Here is a 23628-nt window from a genome sequence, read left to right as displayed (position 1 = left end):
TCCCCCACACCCTCCTGCTTTGGGGCAGCACACCCCAGGTAAATCCCCTGAAGCTGAGGGCCAACTAAGTTTCCCGCTTTTAACTGTGGTGTTGGGGACTGTCCTGGCAATGCTGCTGTGGCACCTGGGCAAAGCTGCACCCACCCCCCTTCCAGGGGTCAGAGAGCTATCCCATGGAGCTCACTGCCAAGTGCCCTAGGTGCCTGTGGCCAGCACAGAGGCGTGGACATGGACAGAGCGCAAATGTCCCCCATCTGTGTTTGTCTGGGTGCCCTAGCCAGAGGCTTCAGGACTCCTGGGGTGGCACACCCGCCACGGGGCCCAGGGCTGTCTCCCAGCAGAGCGGCTCTGCTAGTGCTCGGTCAGTCGGATGGGCTGCGCGCAGAGGGATTCCTTCCAGGGCTAGCGTCTGAGCCACCCGGGTCAGCGACCTCTGAAGGCACAGTCTCCTATCTCCTGGACAGTGCCTGCAGCTCCCTGAAGGGAGTTAAGCCGCTTGCATGACACCACCACCGCCACCTGCACTCAGGACTCGCTCCGCGGCGTGTGAGCGAGGGGCTCTTGCTCCCTGCAGGTGTGCAGTGGCACAGCGCCTCAGAACTGGCCTGGCCACCCCGCCGGGGCCAGGAGGGCGCCCTTCACCAGGGCTGCCCCAGGAATCGCCTCCCACAGCGCTGCCTGCCTCCAGGCTGAGCCAATGACAGACGTGGACAACCACTCAAGAGTCGGGTCTGGGCTCACACTGGAGATGCTTTTATAATAAAAATATACCAAAGACACAGCCACAAACACAGCAGTCCAGCTACAAACTGGAACCCGGCGGGCCAGAGGCGGCGCCGTCCAACAGCAGTGCACGGGCAACACTTTATGTCACCTTCCGTTTCAGGAACTCTGCCCCTAGAGTTGGCCTTGGCTCGCGGGCGCCCTCGGCAGGCGATACCAAGTCCGCAGTCTCAGAAACAAGCAACAGATGAGCCTGTGCATGGCTGGGCCACAGCAGACGACCTGGCTGCGGCCTGATTGGTGGCCCCTGCAGAGCCATGAGCATGACCTTTACGTGAACTCCGAGCGCCGAACAATGTGTTCCACTCGGGGAAGAAGCCTGCCTCTCCTCAGTACAGGGACGTGTTACTAGCGTTCAGAAGGGGACGTTACTTGGCTTGCCGGAGGAGGTGGTGACATTTGAGGAATCAGGGTGCCGACACCCCAAGTTTGTCTGAGTTTCTGTGGAAGATGATCAGCAGAGACCAGATGACTTGACAGACGCAGGACGCAGCACACCTCAGGCCTGCCCGTCCCTGGGGACGCCCAGGCAGGCACTGACCTCGCTCCTGTGGGCGGGGCTGGAGGCCAGCACAGGAAACAGCACAAGCGCTCAGGGCGGCCGCTGCCTCAGTCGACGGCTGGGCCCGCGCACTCAGGTCAGGCCCTGGCACTGGTGGGCGCACCATCCCCTCGCACCCGAGGCCGGTCATAGCGCACAGACACGATGAGGAACAGCAGGAGGGTGGCTCCCTGGATGGCGGCCAGCAGGAAGAAGTAGTAGTTGAGGTAGCAGCCGTTGATATTACCTGGAGAGCAGGGGAGAGAGGTGAGGTGCACCCTCCCTTGCTGCTCACCCACCAGGGTCCTTCCTCTGGGGCTAAGGAAAGGGTCAGGGCCTGGCTCCACCCCGGCTCGGGGCCAGCCCCTGGTGAGGGCAGGGCTGAGCTGCTGGGCACAGCCAGAGCTTTCGGGCAGGGCAGTGTCCCCTACAGTGGGTGACTTGAGTGCTGCACAGAGCGGTCAGGAAAGCTAAGGGCTGGAGACAGAGCCCCAAGGAACTCTTTCTGGTATCTTTCTTTTCCTTCAAATAGGAATGTGCAGAAAGTCACAAGGCCAGCCCAAGTTCCTGCCATCAGAGCACGTGGCTGGTGGCCTCTCCCCATGACCAGTGCACGACAGCCTGCAGCAGCCACACCGTGCGGGGGCTGAGGATGAGGATGCAGCGAAGGTCACGCAGTAGCAGCCCTCCCCCCAGCCCAGGGCCAGGCATCCTCTGTGACCTAGCTACGGGGCCCATGTGCCGCCTTCCACAGCATGGCCAGCAGGAGGACATGGCTGGGGCCATGCCAAGAAGCCCGTGAGGCTGCACCCTCCCAGGAGGGCCAAGAGCCGGAACCCACGGCTGTCACCAGAACGCACGCTGCCCATGTAGCTCCTGCTCTGGACCAGCGCCCTCGCCTGACACAAACCTGTCGTACCACCTCACAGCAGCTATCCTACCCGCTGAGCATTCCATTCTGACCCCTTTCACAGTGCTCAGTCCCAGAAGCTCCAAAGGGGGCGGACAAGGCTACAGGAGCTCACAGGCTTCCAGTACTGGGCCTGGCATCTCCCACTCCAGCGCTGCACTACACCCAGCTGCGCCAGCCGAAGGCCCCATCACACAGACTGTGGCCTCGACCCATCTGCTCTGCTCCAATCCCCTCAGCACAGGCAGGGGTGAAGCTCTGCAAGCCGGCGCCCTCTCCCACGGGGGAGGCTCAGAGCCCACTGGTGTCAGCATCCAGTGTGATCACAGTAGCGAGCCTGCGCACACTTGGAGCATGGCACACCCCGCCAGGCTGTCCTGCTGTCCCACAGGCCGCAGGCACCGTAGATGCCTCTCACACTGCAGCGCGCACGGGCAGCACAGGCACCACCTGAAGCATGGGGAAAAGCTGTGGGGCTCCAGAGCCGCTCCAACTCCTCTTCCGGTGCCCCTACCCAAGGAGCCAGTGGAGGATGAGCAGTAGAAAGAACCTCCCAGCTATGCTGTGTAGATGCTGGGTCACGGCATCACGGGGAGGACAAGAGGGAAGCGACCAGAACCCAGGCTGGATCAGAGGGCAAACTGGGAGCAAGGAGAGGAGCTTCCACCAAGGGGAAAAGGTGGCCGGCCCCGAACTTCCGCACTCTGAGGCTGAAGAAAGCATGCCGCATCCCACGCTTGAGAGCCAGATGCTCCAAAGAACGAGCTTGCGGGCAGGATGGAAAGCTGTGACAATGGGCCAGGCCTCTTCCTTGGGCTCTCGGTCTGCTGCACTTCCGGTCAGCCCAGCAGCCCTGCGGCAGGAGGCTGGTGAGGAGCCATCACCCCTATAACAGCCAGAAATCCGCCTGGAGGCCATGCTGTCCTAGCCCCCAACCCCCACCTCGGGGACCTGCTGACCACACAGACCCACAGTCCCTGCTGGGTCATGCGCAGCCATGCCCCAAGGCCAGTCAGCAGACACTGGAGGGAGCCACAGCAGGTCAGGGCCGCTGCAGGAGACCACATCATGCAAAGCAGAGGCACAGAAATCAGCCACATCCAGACACATCTGACTGAGAGCAGAGCGAGGGAGGACTGCAGACTGAGCACCAGCGCTCTGCCGAGCTGTCTGCCCAGGCACCCCACACCCTGCTCGGGACCCTGGGAGCCTGCGGCCCTTGCTGGCAGCAGCACTCTACACACAGGGCATCTGCCCACAACCCGATCTGCACACCCTTCCAGGAGGCCTGGCCCTGTGCCTGCCAGGACGAGCGCACCACTGCACAGCCAGGAAAGCGTCCAGGGACAACAGGGCTGGACTCCTGGACACCAGCACACCCGGACACCACAGGCCTTTGGCACCCCAGTTCCGGCTCAGTCACAACCGGCATCAAACTTTCCTAAGCACTGCCAGGTGGGACGAAGGCCGCGTGACCAAACACAAAGCAGTAACCGGGCTCTTCTCGCAGCTCTCACACTAAGGGAAGGAAAGGGCATCTCTACTCACAGGTCCACTAAAACCTACCATCAAACTGGGGTGAGGACACACAGCTGTTACTCCAGCACCCAGGAGGCCGAGGACAGAGGCTCGTCCAGAATCTGAGGCCAGCTACACAGTGTGGTCAATACCAGCCTCAACTACAGAGTAAGACCTTGCCCCAAAACAAACAAACAAAAACCTAACAACCGAAAAACCAAAGCCACTACCAGTCCGGAGAGAGCAAAACTGCAGTGCTTGGCATGCCTCTCATTAGCACCCAAGACACTGTCTAGATAGGGCATGAGCCACAACATGCTACCGGGACTGATCAGAGGCAATCTCTTATTAAAAAAAAAAAAAGTCAACTTTATCTCAGTCCTTTTCATATGAGAATATCACACTGTCACGAAACAAAGTATACAAACCAAGTGAATCAGAAAAGCCCCTGGCGATACAGCTTTCTCCAGGACAGTGACCCCCGACACCAGGAGCAGCACGGGGCACTGCCCAGGACACCCGATGCTGGCAGCCCCCAGGCAGCAGGCCATACCCACGGGGCCCTGGCAGGATACCACAGCAGGGGGCAACTCCCGTCACGACAATGCCCACAGTAGCCAAGTGCCCAGCTTCGGAACAGGGCCCTGGCCTTACCGAAGTCCGTGTGGCTGCTCATCCACCCGATGGCTTTGAGAGACACCAGCGCCAACAGCCCTGAGCCCACGAAGGACCCAACCCCAGAGAAGAAGAAGAACAGGCCCATGATGGCGCTCTGCATGGACTTCGGGGCGGCCGAGTAGGCAAACTCCAGACCTGCGGAGGAGAACGGGTGCATGGGTAGCAGGCGCGCCTACCACACCGCCCACCACGCCCACCAACAGCCCAGGGAGCCCAAGGCCCACAGCCCCCACTGAGGAGGGAGGGCTGCGCTCCTCAGGGAATCTGCTTAGGAAACAATTTCTCTCTCATCTCAAGGAATGCGATTTTAAAAATCAAGTGCACACACTAAACTGCACAATTTCAAGAATTCTACCTCAAAGGCAATATGAAGAATTTCAAAATAGCTTCAGCAGGTTCATCCATGAACTCAAAACCCTACAGTAATAGGGATACAGATGCAGTAACCCTAAGTGAAGGCCCAACCCGCTGGGGGGCCTTTCCCAGGCGAGGACCCTCACTGTCTCTCACTTCCTGCCCCTGCTTGCTCCAGGCTCTGGTGGCAGACCTGCCCCAACACGCCTGTCCACACACCACTACAGCACCCCTACAATGACAGGCCTGCGACAACATGCTCTGAACATTACACTTGCTCTTACATAAATCTGCACCAGCAGCAGGAAGCTGGGAGCGGGCCCCCGTGCCAGCGCTTCCCGAGGAGACCCAGGCCTGGCACAAACGCCCAAGGTGAGCGGGCAACTGCTTCCCTCCTGTGGCACTGATGAGGCAGGTCAGGATTTCGCGAAAATATTCCCAGGGAAGCCACTTTTATACCAATAAAAGAAAACGTTCAGCCACAGGATCAGTGCTTGCTTACGAGGCCATACCCTAGGCCGCACTTCCACGGCAAGCCACACAGGGCCAGCACAGCGCCCAGCCCCGCCTCCCCGGAGCAGCAGGTGCTCACCTGCAATGCTGGCGAAGATCTCGCTGACGCCAATGAGCACGTACTGCGGGAGCTGCCACCAGACGGGCAAGTCTGCGGCGTGGTACACCACGTGGCCGATGGTCTGGTTGATGGTCTTTTCTTTAACCAGGTCCAGCCTTTTGCTTTCCAGGATTCCTAGAATTCACAGGGAGTCATGACAGCAGTTAGTAGTGTTTCCACTTACACTAGAAAACGAGGAGCTTGCTGCTGGCTATCTACAGAGGACTCCAAAATGGGGCGAGTGGGTGGACAACACCCCAGAACCTCGGCTCAGCCTCACAGCTGCGGCGTCACTGGTTGTACATCGGTGGCTTCCTGCGGCCACCTCTAAGCTGTGTTTTCACCGCCACCCCAGAAAACAGTCGGATCTAGCCCACTCTCTTGCCTGCTGCCCATGCCCGCGCTTTCACTAAGACAGGCAAGGAATGGCACGCAGGAGGGGGAGGGCGCCTGGCCCGCAGTTCTGCGTCCAGCTAGGTAACATGGTGAGACCCCCCTGCAGAAATTATGAGAAAAATAAAAACCCAGGGTGATGAAGCAGCTCTAATCCCAGCACCGCGGTGGCTGAGGCAGGAGGATCAGAGAGTTCGAGGCCAGCCTGGGCTACACAGTGAGTTCAAGGGCAGCTGAACCACAAGGCACAAACCAAACAGCAAGGGGCAGGGTGAGCCTACCCTAAGGGGCCAGTGGAATGGACACATGCAGGACGCCCCTGAGGTAAGGGACGGGGACGACGCAGCACGACCTAAGGTGGTGTGCCCACACACAACCCAACAGCGCACGGAGGCATCACGTACAGGGAACATGGGCAAATTCAAAACAAGCTTTCTGTCCTGCACTGCAAACGCACACCGTTAAATGCTCCTTTTCAAAGCGAGTACAAGAAAAGCCCAGACTAGGACACCACAGGAAGACCAGAGGACACCCTGGAGTCAGCCCCAGACCACAACTCTGAACGCCTAGCCTGAGAAAAACCCTGGGGGCCCACCAATCAAGCCCCAGACACATCAGACAGCCCTGTGCCCTTCTAGGGAAGCCAGTGAGGGGGCCCTGACCCCTGGACCCGCACAGCACAGAACCGAGGTATGTGCAGCTGGCAAACTACCCCAGGCTCCTGGCCACACTGGAAGGGGGCCCTTGGGGGCCCCACGGGGCCGTGGCCAGCAGTTACTAGTCTCAGGCTGGTGGTGCTGAAGGGCTAGTGTCACAGGGACTGTCTTCTCTGACATGCCACATGCACTGATAACACCCATGAGCCTCAGGAGCAGTGGCACCTCGTGGAGGGTGACCTGCAATAGCTGTCCACTGCGGGCCCAGGCCCAGCCCAACCCTGACCCTCCTGCTGCCCAGGACGGAGGACCAGCCAGGGCAGAGCGCTCCCAGGGTACACGTGTGCGGTTAGCAGGCTCTGCGAATCACTAGACTCCAGGGCCAGGCGGCAGGGGCGGGCAGGGCAGCGCCAGCTGGTGGCCTTGCTGCTGTTCTTGAGAACCGCACACCTGTGAACAACTAACAGAGAGGAGGAGGAGGAGGAGGAGGTGTCGGCTGAGGACGAGACAGCAGGACAGCCAGAGTAAAAGACGAGAAAACAACACAGTAACTGTCCAGGCCATGGGCAGAGACAGACCAGGAGGCGGCGGCAGGACCCAGGAGAGGCTGCAAGGCAGCGGCAGACTTGGATCCCCAAGGAGCAGGTGGGCTCAGGAGCAGCAGCAGTCAGACTCGGGGACCAAGAGATGAAGAAGAGACACGGTGCCCACGGGTACAAGGTAGGACAGCCAGGAGCCACTCCGGAGCCAACGCACGCTCTCCCTCTCAAAGGGCTCCACCTGCAGCAGTGCACAGCCCGTACCCAAAGACCACGTGTGGACGCAACACCATAGAGCCACGACGCACCCCACAGCTGGAGGGAACCTGGCCACATTCACATGAGCACAGGACTGAAAGCAGCACCGTGGAAGGAAAGAAGCGTGCAGAGAACTGTGCGGAGGAGAACAGAGGGCTCCTAAAGGACAGTCAATCTCTGGCTCACGGCCTGGCTGCTGCCCGACACTCGGCTCAGTCACTGGGGAGGTGATCCACCCAGGGTCCCAAAGGGTAAGGAAAAGGGGCTCTGACCACAGAGGATGGGCTCAGGCAGGCTCGGGAGGACCTGCCAGTGCCACCTTCCCCTGAACCCCATCACCTCAGCAATGCCACATGCGCGGTTCACACTGTGTGCGACACTTCTCATCCTCCCAAGACCAGCAGGCAACAAAGGGAAGGCTTTCCCTGGCACAGGTACAGCACACCAGAGACCCACAGCGCAAAGCCAGGCCCAGATGCAAAAGCAATAGACAACCCTGAGGCAGCTTGCGCGGCGAGGACCCAGAGCCAGACGGACCAGGGAGCCTTGTGGTGCTGAGCCCACATGCCTCACAAAGGGTCTGCACGGCCAGTCCTGCTCTGGACTCCTGCCCACTGCCAACACTAGAGTTCAGGACTCTACTGTGAGAGACTGGGACTCGCTCAGTGCAGTTAGGCCAGGGCACTTGTGGAGCGCACTGGAGACCTGCGGCCAGGTCCCCAGAGCTGGGACAGGAATGTGATCCACACAGCTGAGAATATCAAAACAGATGAAACGGCCTGCACACGACCATCACCCAGCATTCAGGAGGCTGAGGCCGGAGGATTGTTGAGACCAGCCTGGGCTACAAAGTGAACTCAAGGCCAGCCTGAACTACATAGGGAAACACTGTCTCAAAAAAAAAAAACCAATAGGGCCAGCGAGATAGCTCAGCAGACTAAGCGCCTGCCTAGAACGGCTCAGGGACTTGGTTCATCCCTGGTGCCAGAAGCCACGCCAGCCCCACAGGGGTGCGCTGAGCTGGCCACAAGTCCGGGCCTGGCAGCGCACACCTGTAATCCCAGCCTATAATCCCCATGCTGGGAAGGATAAAAACAGGAGGATCACTTTGAATCCAAGCAGCATACTGAGACCCTGTACCAAACAGGGTCATCATCATCATCAATAAAATAAAAAAAGAATCATCATCAATAAAATAAAAAGATATATATAAAAATCATTTTCCTCAGCTCCCAACAAACATTCCATAAAGGAAGGCTCAAATTTCCTGGGAATTATCGAAGCCAACATGGCAACTGTCCCAAGGCGGGCCACCACTAACAAGCCCATAAACGTCGGCACAGTGAATGAAATCCTGACGTTGATCTCAGATCAGTAAGGAACTCAGAATGAAATTTCAATTTTGACAGGGAACACAGCAACAAACAACATGGTCTAGAGCAAAACAGCAGCTTCCACAATTATAGCGCTAAATATCCTTTACTGTTACACAGGAAAGAACACATGCAAGGGAATGAAGCACGAAACTCAACAAATGAGAAAGAAAACCATGAAAGAAACAGGGTGCTAAGAAGCATCTTAACTCTCCAGTCAGGAAGCAGCTTAGAAGGCTGCAGACTTCCAGTACCTTAAAACAGAGAATGCAGCAACAGCCACCTTGACAACCCAAGAGACACCCCCATAGAACCAAGGCAAAACACATGCCATTCTGGCAACCTCAATGAAGTGCAAGTGTCGGAAGCTACAAATGAAGGAGGGCAGAAACGTGGATTTACTTCAGACTATTTTTATGATTACTCTAATACATTTGCCACATTTTCTTTCTTTTTTTTTGATACCAAGTGCTTGCCAGCCCACTGAACCATCACCCCATTTCCTTAAGACTCAAGAAAACTGATTTAAAAGTTAAAAAAAAAAAATGCAAATAGCTCAAGAGAAGAAAAGATAAAAATGCCATAAAACAGGAAGCCCAAAGCCCCGGAACACACAGGCACAGCCCAGCGCTGCGGGGGCTCCCCTGGTGCAGCTGACAGAGACCCCGCCGCAGAGCCCACGGCCCCAGCACGGGTGCGGGCGGGTGGCGCCCACAGCCCTTGGTCACACACCTCTGGACACTCACATCAACACAAAGTGCAAGCATTGCAGCGAGGTGGAGGAAAAGGTAACTAGTGTGAGAACAGCCAAAACTTCCTTGCTGCTCCAACTCCCAGGAAAGCTGGCGCCAAGCTAGGTGCGCAAGGTCGCGCGGCGGCCTCTGTGGCACACAGCAGCAGCAGCGAGCCTGGCGGCTGGAGGCATCACAGCTAGGTGGGACGCCACCTGGAGAGAGTCCCAGAACTTCAGCCCACGCTGTCAGAGGCAGGCAAAGAGCTGCGACGGTGAAGGCAGGAGAGACGCGGAAGAGGAAGGGAGCCTTCTGCGATGAATTCTCTACCTCATCCAATTTTAAAAATATATGACAGCAATCAAAGCTACACCAAACAGCTAAGGAACCTACCATGCGAAGAAACCTAAGGAACTTAGCCCGTTACAATAAAAGGAAAATGAAAAACTTTATACCTCAGGATGTAAGATAAATTCAGCACCCGTGTTTTAGGTATCAAAAGTTAGCAAACGAGCATACTTCTTTCTCCGCCCTGCTGATCTGAGATGTCCCCTGCAACTCTAAACCAGGAGTGCGGCTGCACCAAGCACAGGCAGCCTGCCGGGCGCACACCAGTAACCCTGCACTGGGAAGCTGCGACAGCAGAATCCCCACCAGTTCCACTTCCATCAGGGCCACTGGGTAAGTTCAAAGCTCACGTGAACTGCACAGGAGGCTCTGTCTCCCTCCCACCAAAAAAGAAAAGAGGAACACAGGCAGCTGCAATCCAGTGAGCTCCAGCAAATGACAGGCTATTTACACTGCCCAAGCACCTGGAGTGTGCTAAGCTCTCCTGACACATGGCAAGGCGAGCCTGGACACACTGGTGTCCCCTGTCCCCATGCTGCCACATCTCCCAGCTGCCCCTCACGCTGCTGGCCCTGTCCATTGCTAGTCTGCCAGTACATGGAAAGAGTGGAAGGGACTGGTAAACCTCAAGCCACTCCTCCATCCTCGATCCCACAGCAGGGAAACCACGCACCTCTCAGGGTGGCCACTGAGAAAATTGCAAGAAAAAGACAGCAGGCAAGGACTCAGGAGCAAAGGCCCCAGAAAGGCAGGGGCCCCTGTCCCCAGAGCGGCAGCTGCGGGCACAGGCCCCACCCCCACCCCAGGGCCAGTGAGGGAGGGAACAGAGCACCAGGCCCTTCCTGCAGAAGGCCTTGGCGCCCACACCACAGCCCGTGCTCTGCCTCCTGCTTGCTCCTGCTTATTTCTGCAGTGCACAGCTCTGGCAGGTGCTCACGGGACAAGTACACAGTGGGAAGCCCACCCACACAAGCCTCACTTAATTGCTTATGTTGGGCCTCGCGTGCACGGGCTCTGGAAGCCAAGGGACTCACTGCCGCAGCCCAGTCAGCACTCCAGGAAGGGGGCAATAGCAGCCCCTGCATAGCAGGTGCTCAGAACCGAGCGCCTCAGAACTGCAGGACGCGTGGTAGGCTCAGGCTGAGCCATGTTAGGGTTCAGTGACATCTAACAGTCATGAAGGAACACCTCCGCAGCAGGCAGAAGGCAGCGCAAGCCTCAGCCCCTCCTCTGGGGGTTATGAGGATGGCCCTGGGACCTCACACTGAGCATATCCCAGCCCTCTCCCTGGATTTTGAGAATGGGTCTTGCTAAGCCACCATGCTGCCCCAGGTGGGCTCAAACTCATGATCCTGCTGCCTCAGCCTCCAAAATACTCTGACTACAGGCGTACGTCACCATGCCCAGTTAGTACTTCAGCTTCATCAGTAGAAGATGAGCATTTCAGAATGCGAGAAGCATGAAAACAGAAGAGTCTTTTGAAAAGCTAATTCCCTCGGGAACCCGGGAGCTCCAGTCCGCTTTCTCCAGCTGGAGGGGCCGCCACGAGCCTGGAAGAGCTCCACAAATTCTCCTCCCCTCGCCGGATGCACACAAACACGTGGTGCTGAAGGGCTCATCAGCTCCCGGGCATCGTAAGCCACCTACAGCCCACAGAGGGGCACCTGCGTGGGGTGCACCTTCAGTCCACAAAGCCCACCCGTACCCCCCGCAGCACCCTGGGCCCCTTTCCCACCCTGCCGGCGCCCCAGCAGGCTCAGAGGACCCCGGGACCAGGGACCCGCTCACCCGCAGCGAAGGCAGAACACATCACGAAGAACATCCCCACGGCGATCCTCTTCAGGGAGGACGGCAGCAAGCCGAGCCTCCTCAGGACGGGGTCCACCAGCTTGTCCTTGAGCGGGATGAGCAGGAGGATGAGCACCGCGTCGAACATGGTGAGCCAGGCGGCTGGGAACTGCGGGGAGCACAGGCAGTGAGGGGCCCCACCGAGCAAGCACAGCCCCCCTCCAGAGCCCAGCACTCCCGGGCCCACACCTGCAGGCTTACTCCTCACACGTGCACACCCGTTCCCTGTGCTTTCAAGGGGGAAGGGACATAAAACCCGGTGAAAATACGAACCCATGTTTAATCAAGGTCCGTCTATCCTAGCCTAGCAAGCGCTGAGGCCACTGGAGAGATGCGCCTGAGAAGCGGCTCCAGCTTGGCAACCGCCCTGCGCTCACGCCAGCGCTGCTGCCCAGGCTGCGGGGCACGCGGGAACCCAGGTCAGGGCCAGCGGGCCGACTCACCGTGTGCGGGTTGGCTGTGAGGCTGGAGATCTCTGGGATCTTCAGGTGGAGACTCTGCAGGACATAGGTGGTCTGCATCTGGGCACAGAGAGCAGGGTCACGCACGTGCACCCGCCTTCCCAGCCACCAGGAAGACGCGGGGCCTTGGGACTTGGAACAGACAGTGCTCCGGTGGGGCAGGGATGTGGTGGTTATTAGAAGCTTTCAAAATACTGAAAGCAGCCACAGAACCCCACTATCAAAAAACAACCCCAACACTTAGAGGTTCATGGGGAGACTGTGAGCCCCGGGTCCCGGCAGCACTTCCAGGAGGACGAGGTAAAGCCACCTGCATGGTGCCGCGACTCACTTGGAAATACACTGTCCAGTAAGGGATCAGAGCCAAGAACACGGGCACGATCTTGACCAGGGCTTTCACATCCTCCACTTTGTCTTCTGTGAACGGCCCTCCGTGAGACATCTTACATGAATCAAACAGACTTTGTTTAGAAGATTGCTGAAAGACTCCAATGCCTTCACTTAGGGAAACAAAATGAAGGAATTAGTTTTCTCGTACCCCCAGCAACCAGTATCTGATAACAAATTAAGCTTAGGGGCAAAACACAGCTCACTGCACTGACGGCCCCAGCTGCTCCGTGGCCCATAAGCAGCAAACACCAAATGCGCCTGCCTCAGCTACTTCCCAGCACAGCAGAACACACGGATCTCTGGCCAGCGTGGCTGCGACTTTGGGGAGCTGGAAGACACCAGCTGCCGCAGCCACACACGGCACCATGAGCTGGCCCTGGCCACACCGCTGGGCTCAGCTAAGGCTCCACAGACCCGCAGCAGCCCCGGGCTCAGGCTGGGGGGCCATACCTCCACATCTAATTCATTCACTTCCGTTTGCTCCCTCGGCAGAAGGGTGCTGAGCTGGGAAAGCCATCCCTCCTTAGTGGGGGGAGCCCCAGGGCAAACGGACACTGCTGGCCACGCAGCAGCGTAGCGGGCGGCATGTAGCAGCCATGAGGCACTCACAAGCCCAGGCAGTAGTAGGAGCCTCACTGGCCCATTTCTAGAGCACAGTAGGCAGAAAGAGGGAGACAAACGTGCCGAGGTCACAAGCACTCAGACGGGGCCAGGATTCAAATCCACGCAATCTTGGCCTCAGAGCAGTAGCCCTGGCCACCGCAGGACCCACTGACCCTGGGCTCCCTCCGCCGTGGGTCACAGTTCCGACCAGGCCCTGGCTCCTATGCTAGCATCTGCTCCTCAGTGTGGGCCCGCATCAGTCCCTTCCCAGCTCCTCACAGAGGCTCATCCCAGGGCGTTCAGGGAACGGGGAAACCTCGCACCCCAGGCTCTCAAGCCAACTCCCCAGGGAAAGCGAGTCGCCTGTGAGGCGGCCCACGTCTGACTCAAGGGAAATGGCGACTGCGGCCCTTCTGGTTTATAAACCCATGCGTGTCCCACTTTAAAAGCAGGCACAAGCTGAACTACTTTTATCTCACACAGCTGACATTTTTAACCTGGAATCTGAGAGAGGGGAAAATAAACACTGAGCACATTAGCCATATTTTGGTGAGGAAAGGTAAGAGCACCCCAGCAAGTGCTCCCTGCTGCCAGAACAGGCTGTGGGGCTTCCAAGCCCACTTCTACTGGGGCTGCTCCCCACACCTAGGAGCCAAGCGTGGGAGAAAAGAAACTGAAGGGCAGACACTCTGTTAAGTGGGATTCTAAACTCCAAAGACAGAGCTATTTTACCTGACAACTTCTCCCTCTTCAGGTTACTTTCCTTTGAGTGTACGGCACACAGCCTCAGTGACCCACCACACCGTGCTCTGTGTGTGCTTTCCCTGAGAACGCCCAGGTGCCAAATGACAAGCTGCTGGGCCCCACTCCCTACGGCACGGGTCTTAGGACTTGTGGGGCCGGGGTACCCCGAGCTCCCTTGGGAGCGTGCTGCTTTGTTTCTGGTTTCTTTTTTCTGAGACAGGATCCGTGCTGTCAGTCGCAGCAGGGTTTGGAACACGTCTTCACAGCTCCACACCCTTCTGGGCTACAGCCAAGTGCCAAAGGGCCCCGGCAAGCGGATTCAGCCCTAAAGCAGGGCACAGGGGACATCTGTAGCTACTGTAGCCAGGAAGGCTTTGATACCAACTACAACTAAACCCACAAGCCCTTTCTGACTGGGAAGGCCATCAAAGGGATCCAGAAGAACTCTGACAGGAGCAGTGATGCGTGAAAGGCTCAGGCTGGCCTCTGCCTCCCAAATGTTGGGGTTACAGGTGTGCGCCATGCCTGGCTGGCACGCTATTTTGCAACTCAACACAAAGCCAAAGCCACAGAGACCTCAACACGGAGGGGCGAGCCCACTGCCCTCCTGAGGGTGTCTTGGGGCCAACACGAAGCCAAAGCCACAGAGACCTCAGCACGGAGGGGCGAGCCCACTGCCCTCCTGAGGGTGTCTTGGGGCCTGGCATAGCACGCTGTTCCCAGGGCAGAGCTCAGTCCAGACCAGACCCCAGGCCAGGCCAGATGTGGGCGTGGCACACATGGGTGGGGCAGTGGACTCCTCGGGCCCGAAGCCTCTCAAGGCCACCCCAGTGCCCACCACTGACCAGCCGGTCACTGCAGCGGTCCTGAGAGAGCGTCCCTCTCATGGCACAAAAGGAGAGGGAGGTGCAGCGCGCACGCAGTGAGATGCACTGGAAGTGAGATCACCTAACTGCACCTTGAAATTCCGCTGCTGGGACCTCGTGTCAAAGGCAAGCGCAAGCTCAAGTGAGCCGAGTGGCGGGGCACTTGCCACCACGCCCAAGGTCCCCGCACTGCAAAACAAAACCAAATGGTCCTCTGCTGGGCGTGGTGGCACACACCAGTAATCCTGGCACTCGGGGAGGCTGAGGCAGGAGGATTTCGGGGAGTTCAAGGCTAACCTGAGCTACATAGGGAGTTCAAGGCCAGCCTGAACTTCATAGGAGACCTGGTCTCAAAAAGCCACGATGGATGAATGAATAAATGAATACAGGCATGGAAGTGCAGCGGCTCCCTAACACCAGAGCCCCAGGGCCCAAGACTGCCCTGCAGAAAGGCTGCAGCCTGCTGCTGAAGCACGGGGCTTCTCACAGGCGCGCCCTGGTTCCTGCAAGTCAGTAGCACAGCTGAGGCCCACACCATCCCCCCCATGCCCTCTGCAAGTTCCTGCCCACTGCGCTAGAGGGAGAAGCAGAACGGACTGAAAACCACGGAGCAGCTGCGGGCAAGAGCTGAGCTGGACGGTCACCATGGTGATCAGCGAGCCCCTGCACCCGAGCCAGGAGCGCAGCACTTACCTGCCGCCTGGGCGTGCTCCGCGGCGCTTCCGGGACCAGCACGAGTGTGCGAGAATCCTGAACACATCGGTGAAGGCACTGCCGTCTGGGGGCTTGGAGATGAAGACGCTCTGCCCACAGAGGAAGACCACGAAGGCGACGGCCACACACACGGTGGGGATGAGGTAGCCAGGGAAGAAGCTCACGTTCTGCTGCACGTAGGCAATGCCTCCCAGCGAGAGGATGGCTCCCAAGTTAATGCTCCAGTAGAACCAGTTAAAAAACCTCCTAGTGGCCTCTGGGCCTCGATCTTTGACCTAAAACGGGAGGAGACATGCTTGAAAACCCATAACGTCTTCCTCTTCCTTTTAGTTTTCTCTCTTCCGCCCTTTTCACTGAGACAGAGACTCTGCAGGCTCAGGCGGGTCTCACCTCCTGGGAGCTGATGCACCCGCCAAGAGGCTCATCCTGGGTAAGCACACAGTGCCACACGCTGCTCTGGCCACAGGAAACACCCGACAGCAGGCTGCTGCACGAGTGAGTGCCAACAGTTCCCGCAGGAGTTAGAGCATGCAAACCGCCTGCCGCTTTGGACTACTTGGGATGAGTCAGGCAAGCCACGTCCCCAGGCCACTCAAGCCCCATTCCTAGGTGGGCCAGGAGCTCATGTGGTAAGCAACCTGTGTGACAAACTCCCAGCGGACATCACTCACAGCAAGGTTCAGAACACATCTTCACAGCTCCACACCCTTCTGGGCTACAGCCAAGTGCCACGGGGCTGCAGCAAATGGATTCAGCCCCAAAGCAGGGCACAGGGGACATCTGCAGGTATTGCAGCAGGGCAGATTTCCATACCAACTAAAACTAATCTCACAACCAGGAAGGCTATCAAAGGAATCAAGAACTCTGACACGAGCTGTGATTCATGAAAGGCTCAAAAATCACTAACTTCCTGGACTTAGATGAACATAGGCGGTAGGGCCCTGGGGCCTGGCACTGCCAGCATTAGCTCGCCTGGACAGGCACAGCCCTGCGCGCGCCTGCCGTCCGCCTGGGCTTCGCTCTCAGCATGCCCTGTCCCAGCCACAGCCGCTTCTACCGAGTTTCACTTCATGAATTTCATTCTGGCCAGCTCACTAGCACCAGGGTAACTGTGGCTCTCACAGACTGCGCAGCCTCGCAGTCTAAGGAACTTGCCTCACCTACGTCACTGGGCATGGTAAGGTCAGCGCACTCTCGGTTTCTGATCCGCAGAGATCCCCCCTACAAAATAACAGGTCTGCAGTGGGCCTGAAGCAGCCAATCACCACATGCTGAGCACACTGGCAGTCCTAGCCCTTGACACAGTACTTGCAGGTCTATTTTCAGGATTACAGTAGGAGTACAGAGTAGTCACAGTTGACTGCTCCTCAAAATTTAGTATTTCGAGTCAGACCGACAAGCACTCCTACCGTGTCTGAGGGAATTGTGTGGCCATGAGCATCACAGACGAAAACTGTACTGGAAAACGAGTACTGGATAAATCACACACGCCGCAGGGCTGAAGCTCCTGTGCAAGCAAGTCAGGACAGGACAGCCCTCAGGGCCAGTGCGGGCGAGGGAAGTCTGTGCTGAGCTTCTTAGCCGCGCGACACAATGTGTGTGCAGGTCACCTCACAGGAGGCACCAGCAGGGCTTACTAGAGATCAACCAGGAGAAAGACTGAGCACAGAAATCACTAGAGGAAACATAACTAAAACTGCTACGGAGAAGAGAGGACGGTTCCGACAACCTTCACAGGCAGGTGGAGACGGGCGCACGCTGTAACCTAGGGGAGCTGTGACTGATGCAGGCCAAGACGCACCGCCACTGTCGGGACAGGGGCTGCGCCCTCCACACACACCCGTGCACGTAGCTCATCTTCAAGTGGAGGAAAGGACTCCTGCCCAGCCAGCCTGGCAGGGCTCTAGCCTCAAAACCCCACGCGCCCTCACTTCTGAGCGAGCCTGGAAGTGGACTTCTCTGCTGGGAGCACGCGGTGCCACAACCACCCCGCCAGCCCTCGGGCTGTTCCCGGGCCGAGGACCACCCACGTCTGCGTCTGTGCAGGCCGAAGGCGGCCGCCAGCCAGGCAGGCCACACGTCACACATCTCCTGCCTCAGCCCTGCCTCCACCTAAGTCGGCCGCGTGATGTCACCATGTGAGCAGCTGCTGCCTGCCCAGCAAGGGTGAGTAGTCAAATGACACTCCAGAAACTGATCTCAGGAGGCAAGGCTGGGGGACTTAGTGGCCGGCAGTGAGTCAGATGGTTGCCGGACGTGGAGAAATTCCTGACAGTACACAAGACTGCACCATTTGTTCCCTTTATCTGTACTGTGAGTTCTTCCTCTTTCACATCACCAACTCAAATCCGGGGGGAGGAGGGGTTCATAAGAATAAAGACGCGGGCCTGTGCCCGCTGCCTGAAGGCTGCAGCCGCATGTTGCTAAGAGCAGTAAAGGTGAGAGGGGAAAATAAGGCGGGATCCACCCGCCAAGAATGATCACCACCCCCGCAAAAGCTTAAGCGCTGCCTAGGTGAGATTCAGCATTCAGCAGGTGATGTGCAGCCCCCAACCTTTCATTCAGAAAACCTGAAACTTCACATGAAAGTTCTAAGAACACTAAAATATAAACCCAGGCCTCTAATTTAGATCTCTAGTTGCTTTGTTGTTGTTTTTTTTTTTTTTTTTCTGATAAAAACTGAAACACTTCTGGCTGAACTCCTAAAAATAAGGACATTCTTTCCCACAGTCACGATGCCATCACCGTGCCTGAGAAATGCTGCATCAACACAGGCTCATCCAGCACGTGACCTACGGTCACAGCACCTCATGTGCCCACAGCATGGCTTACACAACCCGTGCCAATCACACAGCAGCCTTGGCGCTGGCCAGCCAGTCTCTCTGCCATCTCTCCAGGAAGACAGGCCCCTCGTGCCACAGAGAGGAGACCCGTGTTCCAGGCGCATTTCTCTTCAACTCTACACTTAATTACGGATCAAAAGTATGCAGGTTCTGTCAGAGCCACTCAGAATAAAGATGGCCACTACAGGCTCTTTTGTTCTTTTGAGAACTATTAACTGGGCTGGACACAGAGCTCACAGATGAGTCTGGTGTGCAGGAGGCCCAGGTTCTACCCCACACCAGCAGGGCAGGGGACATGAACTACAAGTCTGTTACCTCCCAGAAAGCACTAGCTCCCGTCAGGTGGCCTGAGCCCCAAGCCAGCTCTCCTCCCCAGTACAGGGCAGCTCCCCTCTGATGCGACACAAGCACAGACAGTGCCCCCTGGCAACCAGTGTGAGGCTTCCAGGAGCCCTCGACAAAGGCAGCTGGATGACATGCCTGTCTGTCCTTTATAAGACAGAGAAGGAATGTGTTCTCAGCCCTGCAGGGCAGCATGGGCCTGAAGGTACGCCTTGGGGGAACCTTGGGAGATGCACACGCCTGTCCTGCCCAGCCTGGAGCCACGGTGAAAGGTTAAGAAACCAGACCTGGAATAAAAGCCTGGTTGACCCAGTCACTACCTACTGAATGGAAGAGCAGTCTCTTGGGGTCTCCACTTACACAGCGCTAAGGCAGATTTAAGACTCTCTTACAACTCAAAGATCTTGCTACCGTACACAGAAAATAGTGCAGGACTCAGCAGGTCACACCACCGCACCACCACTAAAGAAAGTTAAGAGGGCTCCCTACTCTAATGTGTCAGCTGTATGCTGCGGTGGGAGGACTCAGATTCCGGGACAAGCTTTCCCAGCCAGTCACAAACACACCTCAGCCTCAACCTCTCCAGCCTGTTTCTTGATCTGTAAAATGGGGTGTCGCGTGGATTAAACAAGCACTCAGCACAAGGCCTACCGCACAGGCAGCCTCAGGGAGGGACAGTGCTCACGCAGGATTCGGTGCAAAAACAGGCTCCCCAGGCGCATGCAAAGCCCACTGGCTCACCTAGCACCCCACTGCCCAGCCTCTGCTTTTGGCCAGGCCTCCTTCCTGGCCAGGAGAGCTGACTCCCAAGCAGTGTGGGCCATCCCCAACACTCTACAGGTATCCATAGCTGTTCTTAAGGGGCGAGGAGCTGCTGCTCTAGGTTCTGGAATGACTGAACTCTGCCACAGCTGGGGAAAGCAGCCCTAGTCTGGGGCCAAGTAAGCAGGGTTGGGCACCACTGCACCCAATAAAGCTTTCTTCTTATGGAGCCTAAAGTCTGTGTTTCATAGTTTTCATCTGCCACAAAATACAGCTTCTAACCACTTCAAAAGAACCATTCTTGATGAGTTCTCAAAAAACAGGCAGTAGGGGCCCAGGAGATGGCTCAGTGGAATAAGTGTTTCCCTGGCAAGCGCAAGGGCCTGAGTTCAATCCCTGGTTCCGCCAAAAAAAAAAAAAAAAAAAAAAAAAGGGCAGCAGTAGGACAGGAGACATGGCTCAGTGGCACAGTGCCTGTCTGGCAAGCATAAAGTCTTGAGTTGTATTCCCTGTAAACAAAAACAGGAGGTCAGTCTGCCTGACACCCAGGCCACTGATCACTTCCTTTCCCCAAGAGGCTCAGGATGGCTCCTTCCTTATCTCTTGGCTGTGAGGCCTCGTCCACCAACCCGGTCCCTCTGGAGCAACGACAGATGCTACTACCATGACAAGGGCTCACCGTAGCTTTCTGGCTCCAGGGGTTCAGCACTGTTGACCCCCTACATGGAAACCATGTTTTTGTTTTTTTCTGATGGAACCCAAACCTCACACATGAGGTCAGCAGTCTAACGCTTAGCTACATCCCAGCCCTTTTCACTGTGACACAGAGTCGGGTCAACTTGCACAGGCCGTTCTCCAACTTTCAATCCTTCTTCCCGAGCCCCCCATGGAGCCCTACTGCATGCTACTTTCGCCCTTTTCTATCCCTCAAGCCTCCACTGCAACGGCTTCCTCCACAGACAGCAAGTTCCTTCCCTATCAGGCTAATCCCGGCCATTACTGGATGCACGGATCCCACCCTCAGGAGATGGGCCGCTCAGCAGCTGGGGTTTGCACCCGCTGCGCTGCCTTTGTGTATGTACCCGCTCAAAGGCGCAGATGGTACCCCCCAGGCGTTGGCGGCTCTAAGCCTCCTGAAGCAGGTGCACAGCAGGTGGGCTTCCCGCGCCAGATGGAAGCTCCCCTAGGGCAGGAAGTTTCTTACTTTCTCAGCCTGCACTAGGCGGAGGATGCAGGTGCAGACACTGCGTTTCCTGCTCCAGCGTCTCCTTCAACCGAGAAGGAAGAGCCCGGGGCGTGGGGGTTCTGCGTCCCTCCAGTACCTGGTGGGCCACCCTCCCCGCCCGCCCGCCCGGCGCAGGTGCACATGCGGATGCAGGTGGGCGCCGCGCGGCTCACCTGGTCCGCGCCGAAGGGCGTGATGTTGGCCTTGACAGTGGCCACGCCGAGGCCCACGAGCGCCAGCCCCGCGAAGGTGGCGAGCGCGCAGCGGCGCGGGGCCGCGTCGGGGCAGGCGGCCGTGCCGTTCGGGTAGGGCGCCGAGCAGTTGAGCACGCGCACCGGGCGCAGAGGCCCGCAGAGCGCGGCGCGGGGCCCGGGCGCGGCCAGCAGCGGGAAGACGAGCATGCCCAGCAGGTAGAGCGCCAGGCTGAGCAGGATGGCGCGCGCCCGGCCGAGCCGCGCGTCGGCCAGCCAGCCGCCGAAGGGCGAGCCCAGGTAGGTGAGGCCCATGAAGATGAGCAGCGCCTGGCTGGCCTGCGCGCCTTCCCAGCCGAACACCGGCCCGTTGAGGAACAGCACCAGGTTCGACGTGACGCCGTAGAAGGCGGCGCGCTCCAGCAGCTCGGTCAGCAGCACGGCGCCGCAGGCTGCCCGCCGCCCGGCGAACGCCCCGGCCGCCAAGCCCGCCGCCCGCCGGGCGCCCAAAAGCGGCGCCCTCTCGCCCGCCGCACCCTCCATCCGCCACTCGCCGCTGCCACTGCTCCAGCGGCGGGCTGCGCTCCCAGGGGACCCCCGCGCCGCGCTCTCGCGAGACCGCCGGTTCGCACCGCCCATTGGGCGGGCCCGCCGCCGCTCAGCTGATGGGGACTTCCGGTCCCGCCCCGGAAACCCGAGGAGGTGGCCGGCAGGTGTCCCGGGTTAGCGAGCCCCGCGACCCCGGCGGCCGTGGACGACCGTGGGTGTCGCGGGACAGGGAGACCGGAGCGAGCGCCCCGAGGCTCGCTTCGGGCCGTGGCTGCGCCCCAGGCGGGCTCCCGCGGCTGGCTCCGCCCCCCACCCCCGCGCCCTGTCCTCCTTGGGGCCTGCGACCCGGGCGTCGCGGCGGCGTCGCTGACGGCGCCCGGCTGGGCCTGCCGCGCGGGCCTGGCCTGTGCACTACAGGATGATGCTCGGCGCTCGCCGGCCTCCGCCCGCCCGCCCCTGAGAGGGTCCCCAGCACGAGCTGTGGCGACCCGAGGCGTCCCCGGACATTGCTGAGCCGCCGCCCGCCCACGAGCCCTTTGGCCGGCGGGCCGGAGGTTCTGTCGCCCCGGCCTTAACCCTTCCGCTGGGCGCCGCCTCCTGCGTGCCTTCACCCTCTCGCCCCCGCGTGCGCGCGCTGCCCTCAGGTCCGGCGTGGCGGCGGCAGCGCTCCGAGCCGTCTTCCCCGCTCTGCCCCAGCACTAGGACAGGGCCTGGCGCCTGGTGGAGTGAGTGGGCGAGTGTCGTCCAGCAGTGGCCCCCAGCACGGCTTCGGAAACGCATGTGCGCTCCAGGGCCTCCGACAGCGCCCTCGCTCCACCTTAGCGCCGCCGCCCAGAATGGAGGGAGGAGCAGCCCTGGCAGAAGGCGGGCGCGCCTCTGTATGGAGGGTCCCCTACGCAGGCTGATCCATAGCCCCACGCGGGCCCAGGGGAGCGGGCGCTTGTTAGGAATGAGAGGATCGCTGAGTGCCAGCGCTGGGCCCTCTCCCCCCAATTAGTGCTAACTGCTCATCAGATAATCAGCTCAAATGTCACTTCCCGGGCCCGCCTGCACTAACTCCATTCCCCCTTTTCTGTGTTTCTGTGTTCTTTATTCAGCTCTTCAGGCATTTTTCTCAGAGCTACCATGATGATTTATAATTGTTTGTGAAATTACTTGTTACCTGTCTCTTATAAATCTTATTAGTATGTGTGTGCAGTAGGTGCCCACACCTTGTGGGGAGTTGGCGCTGGCACGTAACACACCTTAATTTTGCGTCCCTTCCCCCTCCGTCTCTTGTCTGTCTTTACGGCTGAGTGCTGCAGACAGCCTGAGTTAGGTAGAATATTGTAGGCGGTCAGACAGGGTCAGGCCCTTGAAGGAATAGCAACGGTCAGGTGCCTTACAGCCGTGGGAGGCATGGATGCCCCTGCTATGAACCAAGCCGAAAGACTTCATCCAGGATTGATCGTTCCTTAGGAAGAATTATTGTCCGAAGCTCACCAGATAAGGTCCTGTTTTACATTCATGCCCGCTTACTGTGTTACTCAATACCCCATTTGGTCCTGGGCCTAATCAGTTTTACCTGAGCAATGGGGCTTGTAATCCCATTGGTTGACCGTAGTTTTGTCCCACCCCACATCCACCTAAGCGAGTTCCCCCTTTCTCCACCTTAGCCCCACATGGTTTTACACTATAAAAGTCCCTGGAGGAGACAGCTTCCTGGGAACAACCGCTCAGGCCCCCCGCCTGTCCCCCTCTCGCACAGGAGCCTTCTTTCCCTCAAACATACTCTGTGATAACCTCCGTTCGTGCAGGTCAGGTCGGGAGATGGTTTTTCCCGATGTCACTTGGAGGCTCCCTGTACCATTTGGAGGTCACCCACCCAAGATCAGTTTGTCTCCCTGTATCAAGAGGGCTTAAGCTTACACTGTTCTGTTCACTGCAGTACTCCTTGAGCCGAAGACAGCACCCACCAGTGACAACTTCCTGTGCAACGCGGTAAGTGGCCCTTTGTTGAGTTGTGGGTGGTGGGCGGAAACCTTGCATGAGCATCCTAGCTCACTGAAAAGCAAACCCGAAAGATTCCCGTCCAGTCACGGGTCGGGTAGGCCGTAGGGCTCGGGTAAAGGAAGGCTTCTGTCTGATTCTTGGGAGCCGGAAGCTGTATTTGTGCTAGGACCAGAAGGCCTGAACTCCTCAGGCAAAGGCCAGAGAGAAGTCGGCATTATTAACCGTGGAGTACCTTGGATGATGTCATAACCTAGTGTCACTGGATGGCCTCCCTCGAGGAACACAGCTCAGTTGTAGGGTGGGAGGACGGCGTCTCAGAGGTGGGTGTACCCTGAGCATTTGTTCTTGAGTCACCGTCAGTCTGGCCTTGAGCTTCCTAGGTAGCCCAGGTTGGCTCTGAGCT

General features: G+C 58.3%; 1 protein-coding gene across 1 annotated transcript; it reads right to left on the bottom strand.

Moving 5' to 3' along the window:
* Positions 1-928: 928 nt before the first annotated feature.
* Positions 929-21323, bottom strand: Slc15a4 (solute carrier family 15 member 4). Its single transcript, XM_023720663.1, has 8 exons — positions 20667-21323; positions 15301-15596; positions 12336-12504; positions 11987-12064; positions 11484-11652; positions 5377-5532; positions 4407-4565; positions 929-1571 (listed from the first exon to the last, which is right to left on the bottom strand). The coding sequence occupies exons 1-8, from the start codon at positions 21321-21323 to the stop codon at positions 1423-1425; spliced, it is 1833 nt and encodes a 610-aa protein (XP_023576431.1). The 3' UTR covers positions 929-1422.
* Positions 21324-23628: the final 2305 nt, after the last annotated feature.

Source organism: Octodon degus, unplaced genomic scaffold (assembly GCF_000260255.1).
Source record: "Octodon degus isolate 3935 unplaced genomic scaffold, OctDeg1.0 scaffold00076, whole genome shotgun sequence".
Classification (NCBI taxonomy): domain Eukaryota; kingdom Metazoa; phylum Chordata; class Mammalia; order Rodentia; family Octodontidae; genus Octodon; species Octodon degus.
Note: the sequence above shows the minus strand (reverse complement) of the source record. Positions and strands in the feature narration are given on the sequence as shown.

Excerpts from the sequence above, each read along its gene's own strand:
- Slc15a4 (XM_023720663.1), bottom strand. The coding sequence starts at position 21,323 with ATGGGCGGTGCGAACCGGCGGTCTCGCGAGAGCGCGGCGCGGGGGTCC. Across the intron at positions 15,597-20,666 it reads CGCCCTTCGGCGCGGACCAG|GTCAAAGATCGAGGCCCAGA; the intron begins GTGAGCCGCGCG and ends CTCCCGTTTTAG. Across the intron at positions 4,566-5,376 it reads GATCTTCGCCAGCATTGCAG|GTCTGGAGTTTGCCTACTCG; the intron begins GTGAGCACCTGC and ends TCTCCTCCGCAG.